Source organism: Geotrypetes seraphini, chromosome 5, assembly GCF_902459505.1.
Source record: "Geotrypetes seraphini chromosome 5, aGeoSer1.1, whole genome shotgun sequence".
NCBI lineage: Eukaryota > Metazoa > Chordata > Amphibia > Gymnophiona > Dermophiidae > Geotrypetes > Geotrypetes seraphini.
The window spans coordinates 169,414,307-169,441,940 of record NC_047088.1 but is presented as its reverse complement, the minus strand read 5'-3'; the positions used below and the strand labels follow the sequence as shown (position 1 = coordinate 169,441,940).

At 39.7% G+C, this 27,634-nt stretch overlaps 3 protein-coding genes across 8 annotated transcripts in view; 1 reads left to right on the top strand and 2 right to left on the bottom strand.

Moving 5' to 3' along the window:
• Positions 1 to 5,802, bottom strand: part of ANKAR (ankyrin and armadillo repeat containing) — a 158,617-nt gene extending 152,815 nt beyond the window's left edge. Inside the window, exon 1 of the mRNA XM_033944111.1 lies at positions 5,703 to 5,802. The gene's annotated coding sequence lies outside the window, so the exon portion shown is untranslated. The remainder of the gene's footprint in view (positions 1 to 5,702) is intronic.
• On the top strand, positions 5,708 to 26,437 carry LOC117360901 (glucose-1-phosphate thymidylyltransferase-like). 5 transcript variants are annotated; one of them, XM_033945501.1, is made up of 9 exons: positions 5,708 to 5,867; positions 7,888 to 8,092; positions 12,552 to 12,641; positions 14,032 to 14,111; positions 17,733 to 17,848; positions 20,427 to 20,524; positions 20,631 to 20,699; positions 21,116 to 21,174; positions 25,564 to 26,437. In XM_033945501.1, the coding sequence occupies exons 1-9, from the start codon at positions 5,863 to 5,865 to the stop codon at positions 25,682 to 25,684; spliced, it is 843 nt and encodes a 280-aa protein (XP_033801392.1). In that variant the 5' UTR covers positions 5,708 to 5,862; the 3' UTR covers positions 25,685 to 26,437. The 5 variants fall into 5 exon arrangements, with proteins under 5 accessions (XP_033801392.1, XP_033801396.1, XP_033801394.1 ...); XM_033945505.1 differs by having other exon boundaries at positions 5,793 to 5,993; XM_033945503.1 differs by having other exon boundaries at positions 5,793 to 6,164.
• Positions 25,857 to 27,634, bottom strand: part of ASNSD1 (asparagine synthetase domain containing 1) — a 16,085-nt gene continuing 14,307 nt past the window's right edge. For both annotated transcript variants that reach the window (XM_033945500.1, XM_033945499.1), the window contains exon 6: positions 25,857 to 26,739. In XM_033945500.1, coding sequence (XP_033801391.1) covers positions 26,487 to 26,739 — 253 coding nt within the window. In that variant the 3' untranslated portion in view covers positions 25,857 to 26,486. The remainder of the gene's footprint in view (positions 26,740 to 27,634) is intronic.

Sequence of the window (27,634 nt, the reverse complement as noted above, 5' to 3'; positions counted from 1 at the left end):
TTCTACGTTAATACCCTTTAAGTATTTGAACGTCTGAATCATATCTCCCCTGTCTCTCCTTTCCTCTAGGGTATACATATTCAGGGCTTCCAGTCTCTCCTCATATGTCTTCTGGTGCAAGCCTCCTATCATTTTCGTCGCCCTCCTCTGGACCGCCTCAAGTCTTCTTACGTCTTTCGCCAGATACGGTCTCCAAAACTGAACACAATACTCCAAGTGGGGCCTCACCAATGACCTGTACAGGGGCATCAACACCTTCTTTCTTCTACTGACTACGCCTCTCTTAAATCTCTTAAATCTTTAATAGCAACAACTCATGTAAAAGCAATAACTCATGTAAATGGTTCCATCAGTGCCAGAATACGGACTTGGGTCCAATGTTGAAGAATACGGTACATTTCTTACCCAGTATAAAAGTTTTATCACCCATAGTCTTCGACCCTTTCCCCCGAATCTTCAGAGCCAAGGTCTGCCCCAACAAAATACCCCCAGGTTGAAGGCAAATATTCTGTAGTAGAATACATTCCCAAAATTCAATGACTGCCCTCCAGAATCCCTCAATTTTAGGGCAACTCCAGTCTTTTTGGCATCACCTACAAAGGTCAGAGGGAGTCCTACCCATAAGAAAGAAGCCAAATTGTGAAATATATGCTCGACAGAGTATTCGAAATTGGCACTCTCGCAGTTCCGCCAATGTCACGCAGATAGGGATTAGCCGTATGAGTTGCTGAAATTCGGAAATGGTGTATAAGGAAGTGCAACCAGAGACTCATGAAATCATCAGACACCAAAGGTAGGAAAAATTATTTTATTTTCAATTAAGTGATCGAAATGTGTCAATTTTGAGAATTTATATCTGCTGTCTATATTTTGCACTATCCCGTTTTACTAAGGTGCGCTAACCAATTAGCGTGCGCTAAACTCTAACACGTCCATAAACTAACATGCATATGTTAGCGTTTAGCGCATGCTAGTCGGTTAGCGCACCTTAGTAAAACAGGGCCTATATTTGTCTATTTTTCTATAGTTGTTACTGAGGTGACATTGCATATTTTAAAATCAACTGCCTCTTTGAAAATCATCTGGCTCTTTGAAAAAATAAAATGAATATAAATGATAATTAAAATTTTCTCTGCATACAGTTTACTTTGTGGTTTTTTTTTCAATTTTGTGGTTACCATTATTTATTAATAAGATTATATTGTGTGTATATGAAAAATGGATGGAAGAAATTGCATTACAATTAGTACTATTATTATGGGGGTGGAGTCAGGGGCAGAGCTTGGGCAGGGGTATTCAGTTGGTATTTGTTAGGCTTAGGGGATACTTGAAGACTTTGAGAAATACTGTCCTAGAACAATGGCTTGCCCCGGCACACACAAGAGCTTAGCCAGTCAACCAGCCAACCTTCACATTTTAAAAGGGGCCAAAATTACCAGCCATGCTCTCTACACATATGACCCTGAATTTGAGAAAAGATTTTAAATCAGTCTCAGGGGGTGGGGGTGGAAGAAGATGCTTTACCAAGCAGAAATCACACTAGCTGATACACTGGGATTATATCAAACTGATTCAAACCAGATAACTACTACTGTATTTAACATTTCTATAGCACTGTAAGGCATATGCAGCACTGTAAAAGAAGTGACTCTTACTTATGATTATTTGATACTGTCTGCACACACAATTTAAGAAATGCTGACAGAGATTCTCAATACATGTATTATTGCTTGCTTGTGAACTCTGTGTTGCAATTGATAATAAACACATTTACAAAAAAAGAAACATAGAAACATCACGGCAAATAAAGACCAAACGGCCCATCTGCAGTAACCATCATCTCTTTCTCTCTCTGAGAGATCCCACGTTTCTATCCCATGCCCTCTTGAATTCAGACGCAGTCTCTGTTTCCACCTGTAGAGGTGATTCCTTCCTCACACCTAAGGTTAAGTCTCTCTCACTTATGTCAAGAAGCATGAACCATCTTTTGCAAGAAAATCATCTCTGCTACCTGCCAGATGCATTCTGGGTATGTTATAAGCCAAGGGTATGCATTCTGGGTATGTTTCTAGCCAAGGACATTTGACTATGGATACGTGCTCATCTCCAGAGAAATCTGGAGGAGGTAGGAGCTGCTATGCTGTTCTTATCTTCGGAAGGCGCCTCTCAAGGCTTCGGGACAGAAAGGCTATTGATTCAGGTTCTGTTTCTGGATTGGTCCTAGTGGGGTCATCTGACGAAAACTAAGGATAAAGGTGTCTAATAATTACTAGTCTATGCTGGGATGTAAGGGAGCTTTGATCTTAGCATAGGTTTCTCTACACATACCTTCTAATAATTAAGAATTTATAAGTACCTCTTGTGACCTAGCTCTTGGATGAGAATGAAAACAAAAGAACTGCTTTTGAAACAGATCTGGTTTCTATCACATAAGGAACTGTGGCAGACCTAAATTACAGCTTTTTCCAGTGACTAATGGACTGTTCCTGATCAGAAGAATTCTATCCAATGCTGCGCTGAAGAAAACAGATGAATTCCATCTCCCTGTTCTGAGTAAGCATAACCGGAAGGGTGAGAAAGGAAATAATTTTTTTTATCAGCTAGGCTAGATAAAATTCTATTGGTTTCGGGAGAGGAGAGTTAAAGTTCCTTTGGTGATAAGCTATCTTAGATTGCTGCTAATCAGGAATTATTATTATAAGGAATTACCTAGTGTGTAAGAATTAATAATTTACTCATTTACTTAGGGATTATTGTGTAATAATTATGTAATGAGATATATGTATGTATTCAGAGATATTGTGAACAAATAATTAGTTACTGCTGGCTTGTGAATTATAATTTTATATCTTTAATAAAAATCTTTCATATAGCTTTGGTCTCTGTTTTAGTATAAGCTGGCAAATTACCGAATCCGTGGAGGTATTTATGGGTTGTCCTAGAAATGAGAGGTGCACATGACTTATTTATGTAGCACTAATTAGTTGTACCCATAAATCTACCTACACACCACCTCTTCTGGGAGACTGTTCCACACATCTACCACCCTTTCTATAAAAATGTATTTCCTCAGATTATTCCAAAGCCTATCACCTCTTAACTTCATCATATGCCCTCTTATTGCAGAGTTTCCTTTCAAATAAAAGAGACTCGACTCATGCACATTTGTATTACATAGGTATTTAAACATCTTTGTATTACGTAGGTATTTAAACATCTCTATCATATCTCCCCACTCCCACCTTTCCTCCAAAGTATACAGATTGAGATCTTTAAGTCTGTCCCCATATGCCTTATCACAAACACCACACACCATTTTAGTAGCCTTCCTCTGGACCGACTCCATCCTTTTTATATCTTTTTGAAGGTGCAGCCTCCAGAATTGTACACAATATTCCAAATGAGGTCTCACCAGAGTCTTATACAGAGGCAATAATACCTCCCTTTTCCTACTGGCCATACCTCTCCCTATGCAACTTAGCATCCTTCTAGCTTTCACCGTCACCTTTTCAACCTGTTTGGCCACCTTAAGATCATCACATACAATCACACCCAAGTCCCGCTCTTCTGTCGTGCACATAAGTCCCTCAGCCCCTAAACTGTACCGTTCCCTTGGGTTTTTGCAGCCTAAATGCATGAACTTGGATTTCTTAGCATTAAATTTTGGTTGCCAAATTTCAGACCATTCTTCAAGCTTCGCCAGGTCTTTCTTCATGTTATTCATACCATCCGGAATGTCTACTCTATTGCAGATTTTGGTATCATCTGCAAAGAGGCAAATCTTACCCAACAACCCTTCAGCAATATAATTTATAAAAATGTTATAAAGAACAGGCCCAAGAACAGAACCTTGAGGCACACCACTGGTAACATCCCTTTCCTCAGAGCGATCTCCATTGATCACTACCCTTTGTTGCCTTCCATTCAACCAGTTCCTAACCCAACCCGTCACTTTGGGACCCATCCCAAGAACACTCAGTTTATTAATTAGATGTCTGTGTGGAACACTGTAAAAGGCTTTGCTAAAATCTAAATACACCACATCTAGCGCACATCCTTTATCCAATTCTCTGGTCACCCAGTCAAAGAAATTGATCAAATTTGTCTGATAAGACCTACCTCTAATGCAGTGTATTTCAAACTATGTGCCGAGGCACACTAGTGTGCTTCCTGAGATTCCAAGTGTGCTACAGCACACTGAGGAGGAAGTGAGGCGCCTGCCAGTTGACTTCCCTACATGGTACAGTGCCAGCGCTGCCCAATTCGCCGAAGGCCTGCATGTTTCTCCCTTTTCTCTAGTGTCCTCTGACTTCCCCCCTGGCCTCCCGATCTCACCTTTAAAGCTAATTACAGCAGCCTGCAGAGGATCAAAGATAGGTAAAATGATTTTATTTTCAATATAGTGATTGAAATAGTTTTGAGAATTTATATCTGTGTATATTTATATCTGTGTATATTGTGTCTATATTAAAAATGAATGGAAATAATTGCATTACAATTAGTAAAGGGGATGGGATCTGGGGCAGAGCTTAGGTGGGCCTAGGGAGGTCTGTGGTTGGGGTACTCAGTTGATATTTGTTAGACTTAGGGAGTACTTAGTTTGAAGTAGTTGAGAAACACTGCTGTAGGCAATCAGCTGGCACCAGTGCCTCTCCTTCTCTCCAGCCCTCTTCCCTGCTGGCACCCCCTACTGGCATCTCGGAGCCCATCTGGAGGACCTCTGCACATGCGTGGATGTCAACATGATGAAGTCACACATATACATGATGTCATCACAGCGACATCCGCGCACTTCTGGGTGCCTCAAGCTGTGGCCACTACCTTTAGTGTGCCCCGGCTCGAGAAAGTTTGAGAGACACTGCTCTAGTGCAGTGGTCCTCAACCCTGTTCTGGAGGTCCACTAGGCCAATTGGGTTTTTAGGCTAGCCCTAATGAATATGTATGAGAGAGATTTGCATGTAATAGAAGTGACAGGTATGCAAATCTGCTCCATGCATATTCATTAGGGTTATGCTGAAAACCTAATTGGCCTGGTGGTCCTCCAGGACAGGGTTGGGGACCACTGCTCTAGTGAATCCATGTTGCCTCCGGTCCTGTAATCCACAGGATTCCAGAAACTTGACCATTCTCTGTTTTAAAAGTGTTTCCATTAATTTGCTTACCACAGATGTCAGACTTACCAGCCTGTAATTCACTACTTCTTCCTTACTTCCACTTTTGTGGAGAGGGACCACATCTGCCCTTCTCCAGTCCTTTGGTGCCACTCCCGGAATAATGTGAGCCCATGAGCACTTTTCAATTGTGTGACATATAAATAAGATCACTCCATTCTATGAGACCTGTTTATAACAAAGGTAATTTCTGAGGGTTCCTTTTATTTACACGTATATTTTTTAATTGAATATTGGTTAGTTAATTGAACCAGTCTGTGGAATTATTGTGTTTTATTAATTGTCCAGCACTGTAAGGATTTATTGATTTAAAGTACAGGTGGGAACAGATGCTAGAAAAGGGGGAGGTGAAAGAAGGTAGGGGGAATGGATACGGGGAAAGGGGGAGAAAGAGCAAAGGAGAACAAATACTGGGAATACAACAATACTGAAAGCAGAGCGCAGCTACAAATAGAAGAGTCGGTGAACTCGCTTCCAAACTTCGCTTTGCAAGCTGCAATCATCACATGGTTAAAGTGAAGCATCACTTACCAGACAAAAGGGGCGGAGACGCTAAAGTGAGACCTTGAACGCCGTAAGAGAAACTATTGGAACACTAGAACGAGGCTTGGAACGGAAGAGCTATTGGAACTATTGGAGCCTCGGACTGAAACTTGGATTGCCGCGCCAGAGAAGCTTTTGGAATCCTAGAATGAGGTTTGAAATTCACCGGGATAGCACTGGATGAATAGTGAACACCGCTCAAAAAACTGCAAACATTGCAAGAAAGTAGCTCAAAATACTGTAACGCGTCAACGCCTTCCTGCTGCCAGGCCTTCAAAGGTAGCCCAAATAGAGGGAAAACACGCCCAACTAGCAACACAGTTTCACGCCGTACCTTAGCAACCCAGGGGCACTCACGTGACCCGTGCTGGCTGTGGTCGCAGGATGGACATCCAATTGGGAGGTACTGACTGAAGAGGATTAGGACTCCCGTGCCAAAGAGCAGCCATGGTTGTATTTGACCTTTGTTTTTTCCTTTCTGTTGCAAGTACCGGGTGAATTACTTCAGGTGCAGTAGGTGTAGGTATGCAGAGCGATATTTGATCCGATATGGAAGGAGTGGAGTGGTCTGTGCTGAGAAATTATCCCTACACTCGGCAGAAGAGCTGGTGCTAGATAGGGTCGCCCTTTGAAGGGTGTTCTTAGCCCGTGTTGCTAACATCGGTAAAGTTCTTCACAAGATGGGGCCCAAGGAGATTGCAGTGTGGCTATTCTGTTATGTCTCTTTCTTAACACTTATCAGATCAGATACCCGCCCCCGTAAACGTTCTAGATGACTTGCAATAAATAACACTTTAAAAAAATCTGGAGCATTCACTAGAAAATTGCAAATAAAATGTAAATAAATACACTTAAAGATTAAGTATAAGAAGTTATATTACAGAACTGAATGAAAAGAATTATAGGAAGAGTGATATTTTACTGTATCTTCAGTGGAAGACTATTCCAAAGTATAATTGCTTGGAAGAAAAAAAAAAAAAGTCAAAACCACTTCGAATCTGATAGCTCTTTCTGGAGGAAAGTTTAAGCTGGTAATGGTTCCTAGGGAAAATAGTCTGGAACAGACTCCTTGTAAGGTTTTGAAAGAAATATGAGCCTGAACAAGAAATGGGGAAGCCACCTCATATTTTCAGCACCCCATGGCCCCAGGTTCATTAGATAGTCAACCCGGACAGATAGGGAAAAATGCTTGACTACCTGAATGTAAACCACTTAGGTTATAAGTGGTATATAAATACTTAAAATAAATAATTTATCAGCAATATTCTGTAGAAGTTGAAGGCTTATTAAGTAGTTTCACTGATGCAGTATAACAGAGTTGTCTCAATTTAAAAAGAACATACCCAAATAACATTTTTATTTGAGGCAGGGGCAAATTCTGTAAGAGGCATCTAAAGTTAGGTGCCTATCTTAATTAGTAAATTAATTTCAAATATGAGCTTTAACAAGCTCATAATTGGAAAAAATACAAATTAATTATCTTCTTAGGCACAATTCTACCAAAGATGAACCTAGTAGTAAAGCAGGCGTTTAGGGGTGGAGAGTGACTTGGTGCTGCTAGGTGCAATTCAGTAAAGGACTTAGGCACCTAATTGTAGGCCTTTAAAACTGGCCTATGTTACAGGTGCCTAAGTTTTTAAGTATGGTTTTGCTAAGCGTGATTCTGTAATGGGCACCTATGAGTGTTGATATGCAATAGGTGCTTATCTTTTTAGACATCAATTACAGAATCTGATCCTTATTGTCTTGGCCTTTTGCCCACACCAGAAGGATTGAGGCATTACAAATTGACCTGTGATCCACTTCAAACTGGAATCCAAGTGTGGGTCAAATACCACAGGATGAAATCCTTGAAGCAATTAGCAGGTTAAGTAAGTATAGAAAAACAAAATACAGATAGATCAATACAAGAAATAAACCTTTTAGGTGCAACTGATATATCCAGTACTGCAAGAGTTTAGCAGACAAACTGCCCTCTCGGTATCATGGAGAATTTATATCAGTGATAAAGAAATGCACGTTAGTGAGCTCTGGATGCCATATCATATCATGCAGAATTAATGGAGCAGTGCCTGGAGAATGGGGTATGGATAATCTAACCAAATAAAGAGGTTTATATTTTGTTTTAAACAAAAATTAGGGGTTTAATTAGGTTTTCATTTTTTTTTAACAGAAATACGTTAAGAATGAAGGCAATTATTCTGGCTGCTGGCTATGGTACGAGACTACTCCGGGATCTGCGGAATGCAAACTGTGAAGAGTTTAGACATCTTCTTGGCATCCCCAAACCCTTGCTTCCCGTTGGACATTTCCCTCTTATTTCACATTGGGTGGCAGCATTCGATGCTATAGATGATGTGGATGACATTTTTGTGGTTGTGAGTACTATATATTGTATCTTTATTTTCCTGTAGGTTTGCTCAAACTGTAGCTTACCACTGAAAGAGAGGACCTTGAAAACTTGGTACTGATGGAGAAGTTTTAAAACTATCAACCCAACAACACACTCTTCTATTCATTTAAAGCATGCAATACAGGAGTGATTATGAACACATCTTATAGTACTTTACTAAAAGACTATTAATACAGTTGCATTGTATATGGCTTGTAAAAATTGAAAGTGGGAGGAAAAAGCCTCGTATTCCCATCTATGAACCAAAAAGGTTAATTATAGGTAACATTGGGGTCCAGGAACCTCATTGGCATAAAAAACCTCCACACTAGTAAATTTTCAAGTCTTGTGCAATGCATATACATTTCAGTCCTTGTTTAAATTACAATCCATGTGAATCAAGATACTTATCTCAACATTGAAGATCAACAACACCAATGGTGGCCAGCATTTCGCCTTTGAAGCTACATCAGGGTGTACCACAGTTGATCCAACCCTGGAATTTCAAATTTCAAAATGCTGTATCCAAAAAGGAAAAATAAATTAAGACATACAGTATATACAAAATCACACTTAGTGAAGTTATTCAGACCGCAAACTAGCGTTTCTGTTTTACAAAGATGGCAAAACTTTGCTCCTGCCGTATAAACAGTCATCCGTGTACGTGATGATATTTCAAGTTCAAGTTTATTAAAAATTTGATTAATCGCTAATAAACATATTCTAAAAAAAAAAAAAATTGATTAATCACTTATTCAAAATTCTAAGCGATGTACAAAAAGTAAAATTACAAATTTCAGGGGGGACAGAACAAACAATTTTGACTAACCAGACAGAACATACCAAACAAAAGGGAAAAAATAGGGAAAGAAATACAATTGTTGATAGTAAAAAAGACAAATAAGGAAAAAACAACAGGGAGGCTAAAAGCGCAAGACTTGAAATAAGTCAGAAAATAAAATTCATTAAAGGCTCCTAATCTAGTTTACTAACAGTCAAATAAATGCAAAGATTTTAAAGTACTTAACACTCAACTGCAAATTGAAATTTTCATTCATTCATTCATTGTGAAGTAGCTTCCAATTGTGTCAATTATTTCTTATAAAAATTGACTCCATTCGAGTCGAAGATTAAGGACCCCTTTTACGAAGGTGTGCTACAGGTTTTACTGCACGCACCGGATTAGCGTGCGCTAGCCAAAAATCTACCACCTGCTCAAAAGGAGGTGGTAGCGGCTAGCACACGTGGCATTTTAGCATGATCTATTCCGCGCGTTAAGGCCCTAGCGTGCCTTTGTAAAAGGAGCCCTAAGTCCCATAGGCTCCTCACTATTTGGAGTATGAATTCAGTAGGATTCACGTTGAAGTAGAAATTGTTGGCAAATGCCTAGCGTTGTAGGAACATAGATCAATAGCAAGACATCTCAAATCACTAAAGGTATGACTATATGGCAAACAATATGACTCTAAAGGAGCTTACTATAAGACATGTTTATAATCGCTCCCACATTACTTTCTTTAAATGAATAGAAGAGTGTGTTGTTGGGTTGATAGATTAACTGGTTCTTCTTGCCTGAATGGCATTTACTAGAAATTTTAAAGCTTTGCCAGATAATTGATTAGAAGCCTCCAAAGTCTGTCCTGCACCAAATGAAGCTTCCAGTTAAGGCTCCGTTTGGAGCTTAAGCCCAGTTCATGCTGGTGCTGAATATGAGTCTATACTATTTAACTACCACACAAACAATAGCCCTCAGTGACAAGGTTTCATTTCTGGGCTTTTGTGTACTGTCGAGATTAGGATGAAATTTCAGCATGAGTCATGAAATTATTTCTTTCTCATGTACAATGTTAAGAACTTTGTGTGCCTTCCCTCTCCTTTGTTCTGTGAGATCTCTACACAGTATTTCATGTGAAATGGTGAATGTAAAGTTAATCAAATTATGGATGTGTATTGTAATCTGCTTTGAATTGACTATTGAGTCGTCATAAGCAGTATAGAAATTTTTAACTGACTAGCTGGGGTTCTCGCCTAATTCTTAATAGTGTCTGAGAAAGTAGATATCCTAAATGTTTTTCAGTACCCTGATCCAGCTACATTTTTCCAAAATACAACTGGATCAGGATGGATAAAGGTAATATCTATTCTTCCCTAAGGAATTAATAGGATTTCTTTTGTTTAGAAGCACAATTAGATGGCAGTTTGCAAGTTTGAAAATTGCCCACCTCTAGCCAGCTAAATTACACATGGGCTTCTATAGTGTGCATAATTTTTGCTGGATTAAGAGGCGCTTCCTGTGGTAGAGGTAGGGGGAGTAGTTTAGTTCAGGGGAAAAGAACAATGTGGGTACGTTTATTTTAAATCCTGGCCACTTAAAATAACTCTGCAGGTTTTTTAAGTATATACACTTTTGCTATCCAATTTTTAAAGGGGAAATTGTTTGGGTAGTTTATGTTCAAAAATTGGATAGCTATAAAATATGCATAATAAAGCTATCTAGTTGCATAAATGGTGCTAAAAACTGTGTGTGCAAATTTTGGTCATATGCCCAATGTCCGTGTAATTTACTTGAGTAATAAGGCAATTAGTGCTGATAATTGGGTGCTAATCAATTATGAACACTAATTGAAATTTATATGCATATTTTTAGACGCTGAGATCAATGTGTAAATTTTATGCATAGTTCCTAAAAGGGGGCATGGCCTTAGGTCAGCGGTCTCAAACACGCGGCCCGCAGGCCACATGTGGCTCTCCAAGTTTTATTTGCGGCCTGCGGTCTGGACTGGATCATTCCCTTCCTTTTGGAGCAGCAGCGGGTCTGGCCGGTTCGTTCCGTTCAAAGCCGCGAGTTGGCGGCTCCTTGCGCTATTCACTCCTGCATCGGAAGCCTCTCTGACATCACAACATCAGAGAGGCTTCAGACGCAGGCGCGGATCTCGCAAGGAGCCGCCACCCGCGGCTTTGAATGGAATGAGCTGGCCAGACACGCTGCTGCTCCAGTGGCATACCAAGGGGGGGCGTTCCGCACAGCTGGTCATCCTCCACTGTTCTTCCTAGAGTGCGGCTCGTCTAGAACAGGGGTGCCCAACTGCTTCCCTTCCCTTCTCACCGCTGCCATCGGGGAACAGGCCGGCACCATGCTCTTTGATCTCCCTGCTTCTCTCGCCGCCCGACCTCAATTCTGACGTCGAGAGGACGTTCTGGCTAGCCAATCGCTGCCTGGCTGCCCAGAACGTCCTTTCCGACGTTAGAATTGACGTCGGGCGGCGAGAGTTGGTCAGCCCCGTGGAGATCTCGGCCTGTTCCCGATGGCGGCAGCAGCAGCCTATTTCCCGGCGGCGATGGCATGGGGAGGGCAGGAAGGAAGAAAGAAAGAAAGAAGGGGGGGGCAGGGAGCCAGAAGGAAAAAAGAAAGAAGGGGGGGGGGGGACAGGGAGCCAGAAGGAAAAAAGAAAGAGGGAGGGGGGACAAGGAGCCAGAAACAAAGCAAAAAATGGGACAAGGAATCAGAGAAAGACAGACATAGAAAAAGAAAGAAAAAGTTGGGGGAGGGAATGAGGTCTGGAGGAGAGGAAGCATACAGGAGGCTGAAAGAAGAGAAGAAATATTGGATGCACAGTCAGAAGAATAAAGTGCAACCAGAGACTGATGAAATTACCAAACAAAGGTAGGAAAATGATTCTATTTTCAATTTAGTAATAGAAATGTGCCAGTTTTGAGAAAGAAAAGAAATTAAACTTTAAATGTGAGTGCTGCAGAAAAAATAGAGTACTTGGAGGGCCGCAGAAAAAATAGTTAATGTCTTATTAAAGAAATGAAATTTTGCATAAGGTAAAACTGTTAAAGGAAAGTTTTATAAACTATAAAGAGTTTAACCTCATGCAAAATTGTCATTTCTTTAATAAGACATTAACTATTTTTTTCTGCGGCCCTCCAAGTACCTACAAATCCAAAATGTGGCCCCGCAAAGGGTTTGAGTTTGAGACCACTGCCTTAGGTGGATTGAGGACAGTCCTCCAATTTATGTATGCTGTTATAGAATAAGAATAAGGAGGATCTGTGCCTAATTTAGGTGTGAGGAGTGAGGATTTACACCAGAGTTTAGCCGGTTTAAATTCTCACATGTAAAGTTATGCATGGATCTTGGCACTAAGCGCTATTTTGTATATGGTGCCTAATGTAGAATAGTGTGTTAGTACTTTTTTCTTATTTGCCACTGTTTGTTTTTTTTCAGTGCCATTTATAAAACGGAGTCCTAAGTGGGCTATTGGGAATTACTCTTTTTATTGTGATTCATCAGATGGACTATGATTTGATTTATATGAATATGAAAATTGACAAGGCCTGTCGCACTATAATGGTTTACATTTTGAGTATCTGTGTTAATTATTTACAATATTGTGAATTTGGACTGTTTTAGAACAGCACCACTTTTTCTCATTTTCCAGACTAATGACCATTACTATGCTAAATATGAAGAATGGGCACAGAGTTACAAGTCTGTCACAGTTATAAATGATGGGACAAAAAGTAATGAGGTATGTTGGTTTGGGGTAAGGAGAGCACAAACAACACGGATCTTCTGATCTGTGATTCAGTACTGTTTCTGCCTATTGAAACACATTCACTACTTAATCCAGCAATTGCCACTATTTTTCAAGGCAAAAAGTCTTCAGTGTAAGAATGAGGCCATTGCAAGAAAAAATGGCAAGTGTCTGGGCCAGTGGGGGAAAGTCTCCCTCCATTGACACAATTGACCTTATGAGCAGGGTTCATCTAATAATTCAGCCAGCCAGCTTAGCTGTAATTAAACTGCTCTCTTCCTCTACCCTCTCTCCTTCGGTTCATTTCCTTTCACCCCATATTCTCTCCCTCAGCCCATATCTCCCCCTTCCCTGGCCTTCCTTCTCATACACTCTTCCCCTGGCTTATCTCCTTCAACAAAATTTCCTGAGCTCCCCTTTTTAATCTCCCTTTACATGTTCGCCCTCTCTCACCAGTCAGCTTCCACTAACCCAGGGGTAGGCAATTCCGGTCCTCGAGAGCCAGAGCCAGGTCAGGTTTTTAGGATATCCACAATAAATATGCATGAGATAGATTTGCATCTCAAGGAGGCAGTGCATGCAAATTCATCTCATACATATTCATTGTGGATATCCTGAAAACCTGACCTGGCTCCGGCTCTCGAGGACCGGAATTGCCTACCCCTGCACTATCCTATTCACTCCTGCACTCCCTCCAAGCCCCCATCTTCACTCTCTAACCTTCTCTACAGGTTTGATGCCAATGCTGCCCCTGGAAAAGCTGTTCTGTTTTCTTCTGGCAAGACATAGTTCTCATTGAGGGACAGATTCTCAAAATTAAAATCTGTTTTTAACGTGCTCGCTAAACCAGTTCCAACTGGTTTAGCGTGCATGTATTTTAGCAGCGGATTATCAAAACAGCTTACCAAAGTCTTTACTGAGTTTTCTTGCAGTCTCCGATACTACGATGCAAATAGGTCATTGATATTAAAATGATCACTTAGAACGATTCTCTATAATTGCCGAGTGGTTCTCTAACCTCGTTGTGCCACATTTGTGGCCAAAATTTGCAGACAGGTCTGAGCTGTTGTTGCCTTACTTTCTAGTCAGTTCCTGAGCGCCGATTGCCTCTTTTGTTTCATGAGTAAATTAAGGAAAATTTTTGTTGTTTGCCCTCAATTACATCACTTTCTTTTCCAGAGATCTTTTCCAGAGATAAATAAAAAAAAAAAAAAAAAAAAAAAAAGATTTGACCGATATGTGAACATTTCTTAAGAAAGAACTGAATATTTCATGGGGTGTCCTAATTTTTTCACATGACTGTATGATGTGAATTCATAGAGGGTATCGTAGCAAGGAGACCATAACAAGAAAATTAGTGGTAAGAGCTATGATTTTGTTACAGGAACGTTTAGGAGCAATTGCCTGTCTTCAGCTTGTTGTGGATAAATTCAGAATAGATGACCATATTATAGTTGTTGCTGGGTAAGTTTTTAAATTTTGCAAGTTTCTAATTTACATTTTAGAGCTGTTCCAGATGGTGTGGAATTTCTCATTGATTGCACATTATAATATACACTTCTCCCTCGTTATTCGCGGGGGATAGGGGCAGAGCTGGACCGCAAATTAAGAAAAACCGCGAATATCTTCTGGTCCGGCTCTGACCCACCCCACCTCCCTCCTGCCTTCCCCCCCGGCATCCCGGCCTTACCTGGTGGTCTAGCGGGCTTTCGGGGCAGGAGCGAACTTTCCCCGTGTAGATCGCCAATAGGAAATGACTGCTGTGAGTTCCCATAGTCTCTCGAGACTACGACGGGAGCTCACGACAGCCATTTCCTATTGGCGATCTACACGGGGCAGGAGTGTAGGAAGATCGCTTCTGCCCCAAAAGCCCATTAGACCACCAGGTAAAGCCAGGATGCCCGGGGAAGGCAAAATTATGGGGAAGGTCATTCTGTAATGTTGGGGCTAAATCATAAAAGGCAGAACATCATGTGTATTCATAATGTGCCAATTTTCTAGGTAGAACTAACCGATAGGCGTCAAGTGATCGCAGTGCTCAAGTGGTGGTATATGGAATAGTTAAGAAGACAAGATAAGGAGGTTGGCCCAGATGATTTGCTTTACTAATTAGAGAACTTTAAACAAAAAGAATGGGCTTGATATTCTATGCCAGGGCCAGGTCCAGACTCTGCTATTGAATTTCCAGGTATATGAAGCTGGTTAAAAACATAGCTGGTTAAGTATGATATTTGGCACTTAACCAGCTATGAAGAAGCCTCAACTCTGGTATCCCCTCAAAATAGCTGGTTTCGGCTTGCATGCTGAGCATTTTCAGCAGCACTGTCCAATTATGTTGCTGAAAATGTCTGGTTAGCCCCCAGCCAGACGATTTAAATGGCGAGGAGCCATTTTGAATATTAGGTCCAATGTCTTTAGAGCAGTGTGTTCTCTGTATTTTAGAGATGTCATCCTTACAGTGGCTAGTGGAAGCCTGAGGACTGCAGGGCTTCATTTAAGTAGATCCGCGTGCAAAAAGTTCAATTGCCCATTGGTAAGGATGGCCCTTGCAGTGGCCATCAAACCCTCTGCTTGGCTTATTCGTAGAGCTTGGATTGCTGATGAAGGCAGATTCATCCACCATAGCTATATTTCTGATAAAACCATGTATTTTTTATTTATAGCACTATATCCCAGATTCTATAAAGGGCATGATCCAGAGAACATATGCAATATAATTGATTAATGAATTAATTAACATAAATAATTGGATGCTAAAGTCAATTATTGACATTAATTGAAACCAATTAGGGAGGAGGAGTTAAGATGGCGATAGCTAGGTGACGGCGTTTACAATGTGGAGTCCTGGGTGCAAAGAATTTTACCTCTGTTAATATGCCGCATTCCAAGAGAAAGGGTAGCATCCGTCCCGACCCCTCTACGGTGAGGACATCTACCCCAACTCAGTGTACCATGCTAGACTTCGCTGCTGTCGCCACTAGTTCATGAGAATCTGGATGACTTGCCGAGTTCTCTCTAGCAGGAAGAGTTGCCGAAGACGTTGAACCCCTCTCCCCTCCAGAGGCTGTCCTGCCACCGCAACCTGCTCCACTCGCAGCCTAATTGGGGGAACTCTGTATGGAAATAACAGTGAAGACCCCATTTGAAGAGGCAGGAGCCATGAAAGGTCGAGGAGAGCAGGGAGTTCTGGGAACTGGCTTGGTAGCTGTCCCAGGAAGATTGAAACCAATGGTGGGGACCCTTGAAAGCATATGGGAGGCTCTCGAGAGACTGAACTCCTCGGTTGCCAGATCTTCTCAGGAGATGGCCAATCTTGTGAGTACTGTTGATGGCTTGGGGAGGTCTTTGACTAATACCAAAGAGTTTACCTCAGAAATTAAAAAGGTTAAGGATAACGTGGAGGACTTACAGGCTTTAATTAATGGGATGCTGAAGGAAAAAATTCTCCTACACAGAAAAATTGAACAATTAGAAAACTATAATCAGAGGTTAAATGTTCACTTATTGAATTTTCCAAAATCTCTGGGAGTGGCGCCTATAAAAATGCTTAAAGTATTTGGTTGAAGTGTTGATATTTTCTTTTGAACATATTCTGCCATTAAATTGTATATATTATTTACCTATTAAGAAACTACCAGGTGCTACCACAGGTGAAGAATTAAATATGGGTGAACCTTTAAATGTTACTGAATTTCTAGAAGCCACATTGTCTGAAGCAACAGAGAAAGCTATATTATTGGTTTCCTTTGTTTTTGAACAAGATCTCAATGCCGTTTTGAGATTATATTCCATAACTCTCAAACTTTGTTTCATTGAAAAAAAAGTTTGGATATTTCCTGATGTCACAAGGAACACACAAGAGCGGAGAAAACTGTTTCTGCCTATGAGATCTAAGACACTAACTCTTGGAGCAACATTTCTTTTGGCATATTCATGCAATTGTTTAGTGAAGTATTTAGGAGTGAGATATGTCTTTTTTTATGCCAGAATAGTTACAACCCTTCATGGATTTGAAGAAAATGGTAGCCGGGAAAGTTTATTAAGAACTTTTTGAACAGCTATAAGGGTGTGGGGGGGGGGGAAGGGATTTTTAGCTGTTAAGCCTATTCCTAAGTGAAATTTGTATATTTGAATTTCTTTTCACTCTATCGTATCCTCCTCAATTATGGTCTAAGAAAGATGTAAGCTATTTTGCTTTATCGGTTAAATTTGTTTCGTTTCTTGTAAAATGTTTCTATCTGTTTTGCCTGAAGAAGAGATCTGTGTTAAAATTGCAGTAAAAAAAAAACCCAAACAATTAGGGGTTGCATATGTATGTATCTGGCTGTGTGCTATTCTGTAAGCATAACTCAAAAGGGGACTTGGCCATTCTCAAAATATGTGCACAGTGTTATGGAATTCTGGAGATCTGAGTCAGGGTTTACACTAGTTTTCAGCTAAATCCTCAAGCTCAGCCTTGGGTACAGGAATCTTCACTAGGCACTATTCTATAAAGGGTGCCTACCCCAAAGCACCTTTTATAGAACAGAGCTGATTGCTCTGAGTGCTGATTTTTCCCGGCTCCTGTTTTTGAGCTCCATTTTACTGAATCTGACCCTATATGTGCACTTAGTTTCTATTTTAAAACTGGCAATTCTTTGAGATAACTGCAGAGAAGTCCTGCATTAAGCCTATCAGAGTAATAGCAGGCCACATTTTGGCATTATGTCAACTATGCACTGATTATAGTCTCTATGGCCTAAAGACTTAGAAGAAAATGTCCATACCCAAGCAATTCTGCTATCAGATGGTTATGGTCTGATTATTTTCTTTAAACCACAGAGGCTATGAATCAGTGCAAGGTTAAAATAATGCAAAAGGTGGCCTGACTTTACTCTGAAGGGCTCAAATATTTAAAATGGGCATATGCATTGTTATAATCACTACACTTTTTAAATTGTAATGTTTAAATTGCATCTGAATTCTAGCAACCGACTTCACATAGCAGCTATAACGTTCATCTGCTCTGAATTTGTGTATGATTTTATTTGGACAAGCTAAGTTTTTGTTTAATCAGTGTGATTTTTCCCCTTAATGTTGGTACAGGGATACCTTATTCTTTGAGAATTTCAGTCTCAGGGATGTTCTAGCAAAATTTGATCAACTGCAGCATGGGAACAATCAGGCTAACTTAGTACTGGCATATCTTTGCAAAGATGAAGGTAAGCATTTTTTTGTATTGTATTTCATGAGTGCTAAAATGGTGAAAAGTTACACACTCCTGGGCCCAAGCCGATTCCTCTGTGCTACACTAGCGCTTCTGAAGCATACTAATGTTATTGGCAGTGCTAACCTGTCAGCCTGTCTTAAACACAGCCTGTAGGATAGCCATTGCTTTTTATTCTTTTTTTTTTTTTTTACTGCATGGGGATCAAGGAAAATATATCTGGGAGCAAAATAACTATGAAAATGAAACAGAATTGTATGAATCTTGATATGGGGAAAACACTGGTTTTAACGACACATTGAATTTTAAAAATGAGCTAAATTGGACCAGGGATTCCAGAGAATAAGTCCTCCCCCAGCCTCAAAGAAAAAAATGGTTCAATGCATTTCTGTGGGAAAATCAGTTCCAGCTTCTACAGTATAGACTAAGGAAAACAGTAATTATGGAAGTGCTGCTTTCAAACCACTTCATCTTCGTTTTCTACCCACCACCCAAACTACTATCCTCCTTCTCAGCATACACATGCATCCATATACACAATGGGGTTGGAAAAAATCCTTGAGCCATGTTCTGCATACTTACCTCTCTTGTTAGTTAACCATGTATGAGTCCAAAATTTAGAAACAATGTGTTCTGCAGTTTTATTGTATCTTTACCATAAGCATTGCTCTATTTATTACCACCCCCCCACAAGTTCATTGTTCTCTCTCTCTGTGTCTCTCTCTGTGTCTCTCTCTATCTCTATCTATCTTTGTATATATATATTTTTTTTTTTTTTACTCATTTTCTGCTTCTCAGCCCCCAAAAAACTGTTGCTGAAATATTCACTTAACAGATCACTGAATTTATTTTGTATTCATTTGTAGGTCATGTCACATTTACTCCTCTTAAAAATACCAGAGCCTGTATTCAGCAGGGTGATATGTGGTTATCGTTCAAGACCATCTTATTTTAATCTTTATTCCTTTTTATTTCTTTCAACAAGTGTACAATATTATTACAATTAATTCACATAACTCACTTGACATTCTTAAACAATATTATTATACATGTTTTAATACCCCCCATCCACCTCCCATCCCTTCCCATATCAACAAAATATTTCGTCCAAACTTATACATCCCTCTTTCATAATACAATTAATCTTACATTAAATCTGTCCCTCCCCCCACCCTTTCTTCCTCAAACTCTTTATTCATTTTATTATACAAAGTAATGCACAACAATATATATCTCATCATAGTACATATATCCCCTTATATTTCATAACAACATATTTCCAATAAATTTACCCTCTTTCCTTTTCTATTCATACCTATATACCATGTTTCTTATATCCATTAATCAGTTGAAATATACCGCTAGCTAATTAAATTATCCTATCCCCCCCACCCCACCCCATTTTTATAAATTATCCTCTAAGGAAAAAGAATAAATCTTAATCATTATAATAATTAATTAATGGCCTCCACACCTCTTGAAACCTTTTAAAATACCCCCTTTGTACTGCAAGAAATCTTTCCATCTTGTACATATGACAAACTGAGTTCCACCAGAAACTACAATTCAGTCTAGAACAGTCTTTCCAATTAGTTGTTATTTGCTGAATTCCCACACCAGTAAGAATCATCAATAATTTATTGTTTGCTGCAGATATTTGGCATTTGGCCCTCATACACATTCCAAAAACCACTGTGTCATAGGATAATGCCACATGACTCTCCATCAATATGTTGACTTGATCCCAGATTGATATCCAAAATGCCTGAATATATGGACAATAAAATAAAAGATGGTCTAAAGTTCCAACTTCAATTTTACAATGCCAGCATCTGTTAGACTTAGAGCAATCTAATTTTTGACTTATGAGCTTTCTTTTAGGAAATTATGCAAATCTTTTTAAACCTTGCTAGGCTAATTGCTTTCACATTATCTGGCAATGAATTCCAGAGTTTGAGTGAAGAATTATTTTCTGTGACTTGTATTTTACTGCTCAGTAGCTTCATTACATGCCTCTCTTATTCCTAGCATTTTTGGAAAGAGCAAACAAGTGATTCATATCTACTAGTTTTGTTCCACTCAATATTTTATAGACCTTTATCAACCTGCTTAGGATTGTACATTGTTTAGATGTTTTTAAACTATTTGTGGTATAACAAATGAAGGGTCCCTTTTACAAAGCTGTGGTAAATGCACTGAAGCCCACAGGATTTGAATGGGCATTGGTGCATTTACCACAGCTTTGTAAAAGAGCCCAAAGTGGACTGTAAATACACATTGCAGAAAATGAATCCCTTTGTGTTTATCAGACTCAGAAGTTGCATAAGGCAAGCATCTGCAGTTGTATACTTTGCATACATTTTGGGCTCCTTTTACTAAGGTGCTCTAGCGTTTTTAGCGCGCACTACATTGCCACGTGCGCTAACCCTGCGCTAAAAACTAACACCAGCTCAATGGAGGCATTAGCGTGCCCGCTAAAACTGCTAGCACAGCTTAGTAAAATGAGCCCTTTGAGTAAAAGTCTAAAAAAAAATTATATAAAGCATGCAATTGGTGATTTATCTTCTGACCAGAAACAAGGAACTATGGGATCCTGGAAACAGATGAGAATCTCAGAGTTACATCCTTGAAGGAGAAGCCTTCTTCAGAAGAAACAGATTCCCGAAGAGCGGTATGACACCCAGGAAACTCATTTTGCAGTATTATTTTGGTATTCTTTCACTGAATTGTTCTAGCATTTGTTTCAAGTTCCTAAAATGTGACTTTTTTTTGCCTAGTGCCCTTGTTTCTATGTATTGTCGAAGAACACACTTTCTCTTATTCAACTATTCCTGGAAGAAAAAAAGGTACTTTTTTCCTTTATGTATCCTGTTCACTTTTCTTTCTATGTTAGGACATAGTAACAGACCCAGTGCTATGAACTGCATGGGAGTTCTCTTGTAGGCTAAATTTGCCAATTCTGTTCAGCAACAGCTGAAGTAGGGTTGGCAACTTGCTCTTCTTTTTCCTAGAACAGCTTTTCCCATCCAAATTGACTTATAGCTCTGTTTTTCGTAGAGAAAATCAATGTTACTGTTACAAATCCAGAGAGAGTAGATATATAATTGTTAGTTTATCTTGAGAAGAGAATGGAGACAGATTTGGAAGTGGCCAGACTGATAACAAAAACTATTCTTCACAAGCCATTTTCTACTCAAGGCTGCATGCCTCTCCACAGTATGGTCAAAAATTATTATCTAAGCTTGTTTTTTTTCTGTCACAGAATACTCCAGTTGAAGAGAAAGATGCACCTGGCCATCTTATAGCTTGGCTTGTAAGAAAGTAAGTGGAGTGCTAAGCAGATGGGGACATTTTTCAAATGACTTCCATAGCTTGTAAAGTGTATGAACATTTGATGCATGGTCTCTGTGCTGTGCTTGAGAAAGTAACTTTGAAAATTAAAGTACATGCATAACAACTGGCCATATATTTTGTATCCAGGAGGAATAAAATAACAAGGTATTTATGAAAATGTGTTGAATTACAGGAGGAAAATCTCTAGCAATGCCTCCTTACAGTCTAGCTAAAAGTATGCCACTTATGGTACACAGAGTGGGCAGTTTTCAGATATGACATTTTAAGTAGGTTAAGAGCTTACCCATTCCACTGTTGACGTCCATTTGTCTTTATGTTTTCTCTTGTGTACTTTAAACACAATTCCCTTTACTAAACAGCAGTTTATTGCTCAGTGAAGCAATATTTTTCAAAACTATAGAATGACTGTGCAGCTGTATAACTGAATTATGGCAACACATCCAAAGGCGAAAAATCATGGGCATTATTTTTTAAATGAACAAAATTGCAATTATACACTGTCTGATGAGAATGACTTAGGGCTCCTTTTACTAAGCTGCGATAGCGTTTTAAGCGCATGCAGGATTTTAGTGCGCACTAAACCCGTGCTATGCAGCTAGAACTAACGCCAGCTCGCGCTAAAACCGCTATCGCAGCTTAGTAAAAGGAGCCCTTAGTGACTGAAGCAGGATCCAGGCTTAATGACTGGGGAAATGACTAGAACTTACAGCGCAAAGAAGAGGTTGACCCCTTAAACTCCACAAATGGAAAACTGGCAAGAACAAAAAACTTGTGGAAAAGGAGATGTTCAAGATGCAGGCTTTATTAAAATCACAAGAAAATAATCCACATAAAAATATATCTAGGACCCAAAGCGTTGGGAGCTGTGGACACAACACGGTTTGTGTTTTGATGATGCTGTCTTTATCAGTGGTCCCTAAAGGTCCTGATAATAATAATAATAACAGTTTATATACCGCAGGACAGTGAAGATCTATGCGGTTTACAATGATTACAAGATGCTACAGATTGAGTGGAATTAACAAAGTTCAGAGTTAATGATTAACAATTCTAAATATGGAAGCTCGTGGATCAAAAACTAAAAACAAACTGAAATGTAACTCTGCACAAGTGAGTTTTCAAAAGCATCGTTGGGACCTATATGTAAAATTAGGAATTTCAGGTATACAATTGAGAGGCAATTCTAGATAGGGCCCTAAAGATTAGGCATCCAAATCTGTGTGCTAAGGTAATATTCTATAGTGACATCTGAGCAGGGTGTTGCTACCAATGAGCGAACCCAGCAAAATATCCAGGGTTGCCCAAGGGTAGGGGCTACCTGCAGCTGAACTCTCCCTTCTGTTGCTACGTACCCACCTGCTGGGTCTTCTACAGTATCAGAGACAGTGCTAAAGTTTGCCTCTCTGGTTGCTGGGACCAATCTGCCGCATCCCGCCTGTGGGCAGGATGCAGAAGAGGAAAGGTCAAGCCAGCCAGAGAGGCAGCCTTGGTTTATTAAATATTTTATATACTACTTCGCTATAAAGCAAGATCAAAGTGGTTTACAAGATAATCCATCATGAATATTGAAAAGAATTCCATTAAAAACAGATAAAGTAAAATCCAATCATTCAAGTAAATATTTTTAACACACATACATTATGTTGCAGATTGTATCTAAGAATTCCAGCCATTTTAATCTAAAACTAATTGACAATAGTGTGCTTTCAGCTGTCTTTTTTAAAAATTTAAAGTGGATCCTCTTTTCTCAACTCCAGTGGTAGACTATTCCCCAGTGCAGGTGTAAAATTAAAAAAAAAAATGCACTATCTCTAGTAGATGCAAGATGACCCCTAGAAATAAGAGGTATAACCATTCTATTATCATTTAGTGAGCTTTATAATCGACTAGGAGCATAAAAGCAATATTAAGTAGAAAGATACAGAGGCTGCAACTCAAACAAAACTCTATGAACCAACACTAAGATTTTAAAACTTATTCTGAATTTCATAGGCAGCCAGTGAATTTTCAAGTACAGTCAAGTCACATGATCCCTATTTGTGATCTGCCTTATAACTGAATAGCGCTCAGAGCAGAGCCGGCGCTGGTCTCAGTGATGGAGATGGCAATCAAAGAAGGGAAGTTGTGAGGCAAAAGATGTCAACCACTCAGTGCTGGGTAATCCAAAGCGTACTTTTACTGAAGAACAGCATGGTATCAACAAATGGAGTCCATTAGGATAACCCAGCGCTGAGTGATTGACATCTTTTATCTCACGACTTCCCTTCTTTAATAACTGAATAGCTGCATTTTGCAATGTTTGCAGATGTTAATTGTCCTGACATTATACCTGCTCTAGCTGGGGAGGACCTAGTGGGTAGGGAAGGAGCTGAGCGCAGGAAGAGGGGGAGGGGGCAGCGTGGTCCTCCCACCCAGGATCCACTGAGTCCTAGCTAGGCCACTGCATCTGGGCCTCCAGACTTCACTATAGACTAGAGCCTAACTTGGCATTTAAATGCCAACACTTAGACCATGTAAAAGGCAGCTGTAAATGTTGGCACCTAGGTGCACAACTTACAGTATTCTATAAGTTTGGTGCCATAGTGGTAACCACCCATGCCCTGCCCACATGCAAGTCACCTTTGCAGGTACACACTAAATCATGTAGGCACTAATTTATAGAATAGAACTTAATTGCAGTTGGGTGCCTAATTGCAGTTTATCCCCATTTGGATGCCTAATTTGTGGTGCTCGATATAGAATTTGGAAGTGGCTGATTCAAAAAGTCTTCACCATAAACCATTTCTTACATCTAAAATGTGTTATTTTTGAAATAAGTTCATGTTACACCACCTGCATATTTACTCATTTAACTCGATATTCAAAAGTTATAGGCAGGTATTTGTGTTCTGAAAAGCACATTGTTCTGTTCTTAAATAGATTCACACTGTACAGTAGTTAAGCGCACTGTCAGTATTTAGGATGCTTGTGTAAAACTGAGTTTCTTTGACATAGGCGCTCATTTTCAAAGTATATGGGTGTCTTGAAAGACCATAATGCACATCCATGTGCTTGAAATGTCCAAATCCCAATTTTGCAAAGGCAGAATAGAGATGTCTAACATGGCAGAACATCCAAATAGCAAGAGATGTGTTTTGGGCAGGACTGGGAGAACCTGAAATCTGGATGTCCTTATTTAGACCGGTTACAGAAAAGTGCTAATTGAATAGCTACCCACTGGGAGGGATTACAACATAACACCTCCTTAATTTTTGCAGTAGTTGCTGTCCCCCTCTCTCTCCCTTGATAGTGAGCCTGGTATCTATCCCCTTCCAGTTTCTTGATGGCTTCAGGATTCTTAACAGAGCAAGAAGCAGGTCCGAGTAGCAGCCTAGTGGTTAGTGAGTGGACTGTAAACCAAGTGCCCAAGGTTCAAGTCCCACAAGTAATTGTGAGCCTTCCAGGAACAGAAAAATACCTACTGTATGTAAATATGACATCAGCAAACCCAATGGCTATTGAAGTAGTATACATTCAGGTACAGTAGGTATTTTTCTGTTTCAGGAGGGCTCACAATTACAAAAAAAAAGAGTGAAAGTGCAACTTGAACATTCATATTCCTTGTTTTTCCCTGTTTAAAATTTGGATGTGTCAGTTTGTAAAATGTATGTTCAGTTGCTGGACAGTGCCAGCACATGGATGTTCCATCTCACATACAGTAAAACCTTGGTTTGCGAGCATAATTTGTTCCAGAAGCATTCTTGTAATCCAAAGCACTCGTATATCAAAGCAAATTTCCCCATAGGAAATAATGGAAACTCAGACAATTCGTTCCACAACCCAAAAACTTTAATACAAAATACTATACGTACTTGTATTGCAAGACCTCGTTCATTTAGAACAGTCACTACACTACTGCAGCGTCAGAGAGAGAAGAACCATCGGCTCAGTTGTGATGATATGACGTGTGTATACTGTATGTACTTGTATTGCAAGACATTGCTTGTATATCAAGTTAAAATTTAATAAAATGTTTTGCTTGTCTTGCAGAACACTTTCAAACCAAGTTACTTGCAATCCAAGGTTTTACTGTATTTTCAAACAAGTTGTATCCTGTTCGAAAATACATGTAAGGTGGACATCCATTTGGGACATTCTGACTTAGATGTCCTTTTGAAAATGCCTCTCCACATTATAAAGTAGCATGCTTTTATCAGGTCTGGTGGTCCACATAGTAGAGAAAATGCCTTACCAGCAATGACCTCTTTTCTGCTTGCATGAGCAGTTTCCAGTTCTAAAAGGCCTTTACCACTGATGTGCACAAAATATAGGAAATTATCTGAAATATATCTTTCATTTGTTTTTTTTTTCTATCAGGAAACCAGTATTTGTGCACATGATCTCTGGCCGCTTCGATGTTGGAAACTTGGCATCATATATCAGTTGCAACAAGTATTTTCTTGATAAGATAGGTAACCTGACTGATTACCTTCTGTGACAGCAATGCACAGACAGCATATGCAGCTGCAGGCTGATGGTCTAGTCATATAGAGGATACTGTAAAACTGCAGTATTAACATTTCAGTGGATCATGTAACACTTTGAGAAATTGATACAAAAAGTACACTTTGGCTAAAATTTATAGAATGGGATAAAATTTTGGGAGGAAATATTGCTTTCTGGTTATAATACAGTAACAAATATTGGCCAGAAAATGACTCTACCCTCAACAAAATATTTAGCAACTCATTTGTTCTGAAACAGTAAATGTTTCAGGAGCTACAGTGTTTGTTACTTAAAAAACATTGAGCAGGTTTTGATACCTCCATTTTCATCTGCAGGTCATGTAAAATCTTGTTTACTAAACAATGCCTTAAAACACCAATTCTACCTTGCTGACTTTTCTATTTTATGACTTTAATAATTTCATTGTCAGATAATATATAAACAGCTATTTACTCAACAGGACTGACAAATTAGAGCTGTCTGGCTTCTTGTGGGTTATATGTACTTTGGTAGCAAGAAGTAATATATTTTTTAATACATATAGAAGGCGCTAAGTACAGAAACACAAACTTGGTCACTAGTTTAGTTTAAAAGCAACAGATTAAATTATGAAGACTCGTGTAGAAAACATTTTTGTTTAATAAATCTTTTAATGTGACATTGTGTATATCATTAGTTAGGCAAATAGGAATATTTACAAATTCTGTTTTAAGCTGGCTTTTAATAAAACTGTTGTACCAATTCAGATTCCTTTGTAATGTCTGCAATTACTCCTTCAAAGAAATAGCCACATTTTATGTGGAGATGGAATGCAGCCTCTTGCACTTGTCTGATGCCTTTTCATTACTGTTTTCCAGTTTTGCAATCCTACACCCAAACTGCATGGCTCTCTTTGGCAGAAGAGCAGAGGTTGTGAGTCCTAGCTCTTTAGCTGCTGCACGCAAAATCAACTTCTCACCAATACCTCGAGGTTGTGTCAAGTCTACTTTATCCCAGATAGGGAGAGAGTTCAAAAAGGAGACAACATCTTCATCGAGAAAAGGGAATCTAAAGGGAAAACAAATTGTGATAGTGGATTTTAGAGTTTTCACTAGAAAATGGATTCTCTGATTCATCAGTGTAATCATATGTAGACATGTATGTGCTCAAAAGAGAAATTTGCTATTAGATACCTACACTTCCTTGTTTGGCCTAATCCAGTACGGTGAGGCCTGCATGTGGATACTTATACCACAGAAGATGTGATGAAAGCAATTAGCATAAAAACGGTATTCTGTTTCTACCAGTGGCCAACCTAGGTAACAAGTACCTACAGTGAGTGGTTTGGGGCCAGTGCGAAGCAGCCTGCTTTCAATGCAGTGACAATCAAGGCAGGTTCCCAGGGTCATGAGGAACAGGGAGGAGCTACTGGAGCGTGGGGAGAGGCAAGAGATAGCAGGAGAAAAAAGAAGAATGCAAGATGCAGCCATGAGGGGGGTGGAAAAGCATTAAATGTTTTAATGGGAGTTTGTGCTAACACATTAACCCCACTCCCCTTTACTAAGCTGCGGTAGAGGTTAAAAAAACACAAAATGGGGGGGGGGGGGGGTAGTAAATGTGCAGCCCTAGTAAAAATGAATGAATTTTAAATGTCACCAATAAAGAAACTCTGCTCAGTGGAGTTACATGGTGCAACTTCGGCAACCAGCTTCACATCTGTGGTAGCGACAAGTGCCAGGCAGGGAGGTGGAACTGACAATGGGGGTGACAAGATCTCATGCCCCTGCGAGATTAGGCCTTCTCCACCCTCTCTCACTGCGGGGACCAGTTCCTCAGTTCTTGAACAGATGCCGGGAATAAATCGCTCAATTGTCTGTTGGCTGGCAGGGAGCGAAGACGTCGAGCAGGAAACAGCCTTCACACTACCCTTTTGTTTATGCAGCATATCTCAGCAGGAAAAAGC

Coding starts and splice junctions, on each gene's coding strand:
- LOC117360901 (XM_033945501.1), top strand. Junction 12,642..14,031: donor ATGGGACAAAAAGTAATGAG/GTATGTTGGTTT, acceptor ATTTTGTTACAG/GAACGTTTAGGAGCAATTGC. Junction 14,112..17,732: donor CATATTATAGTTGTTGCTGG/GTAAGTTTTTAA, acceptor ATGTTGGTACAG/GGATACCTTATTCTTTGAGA.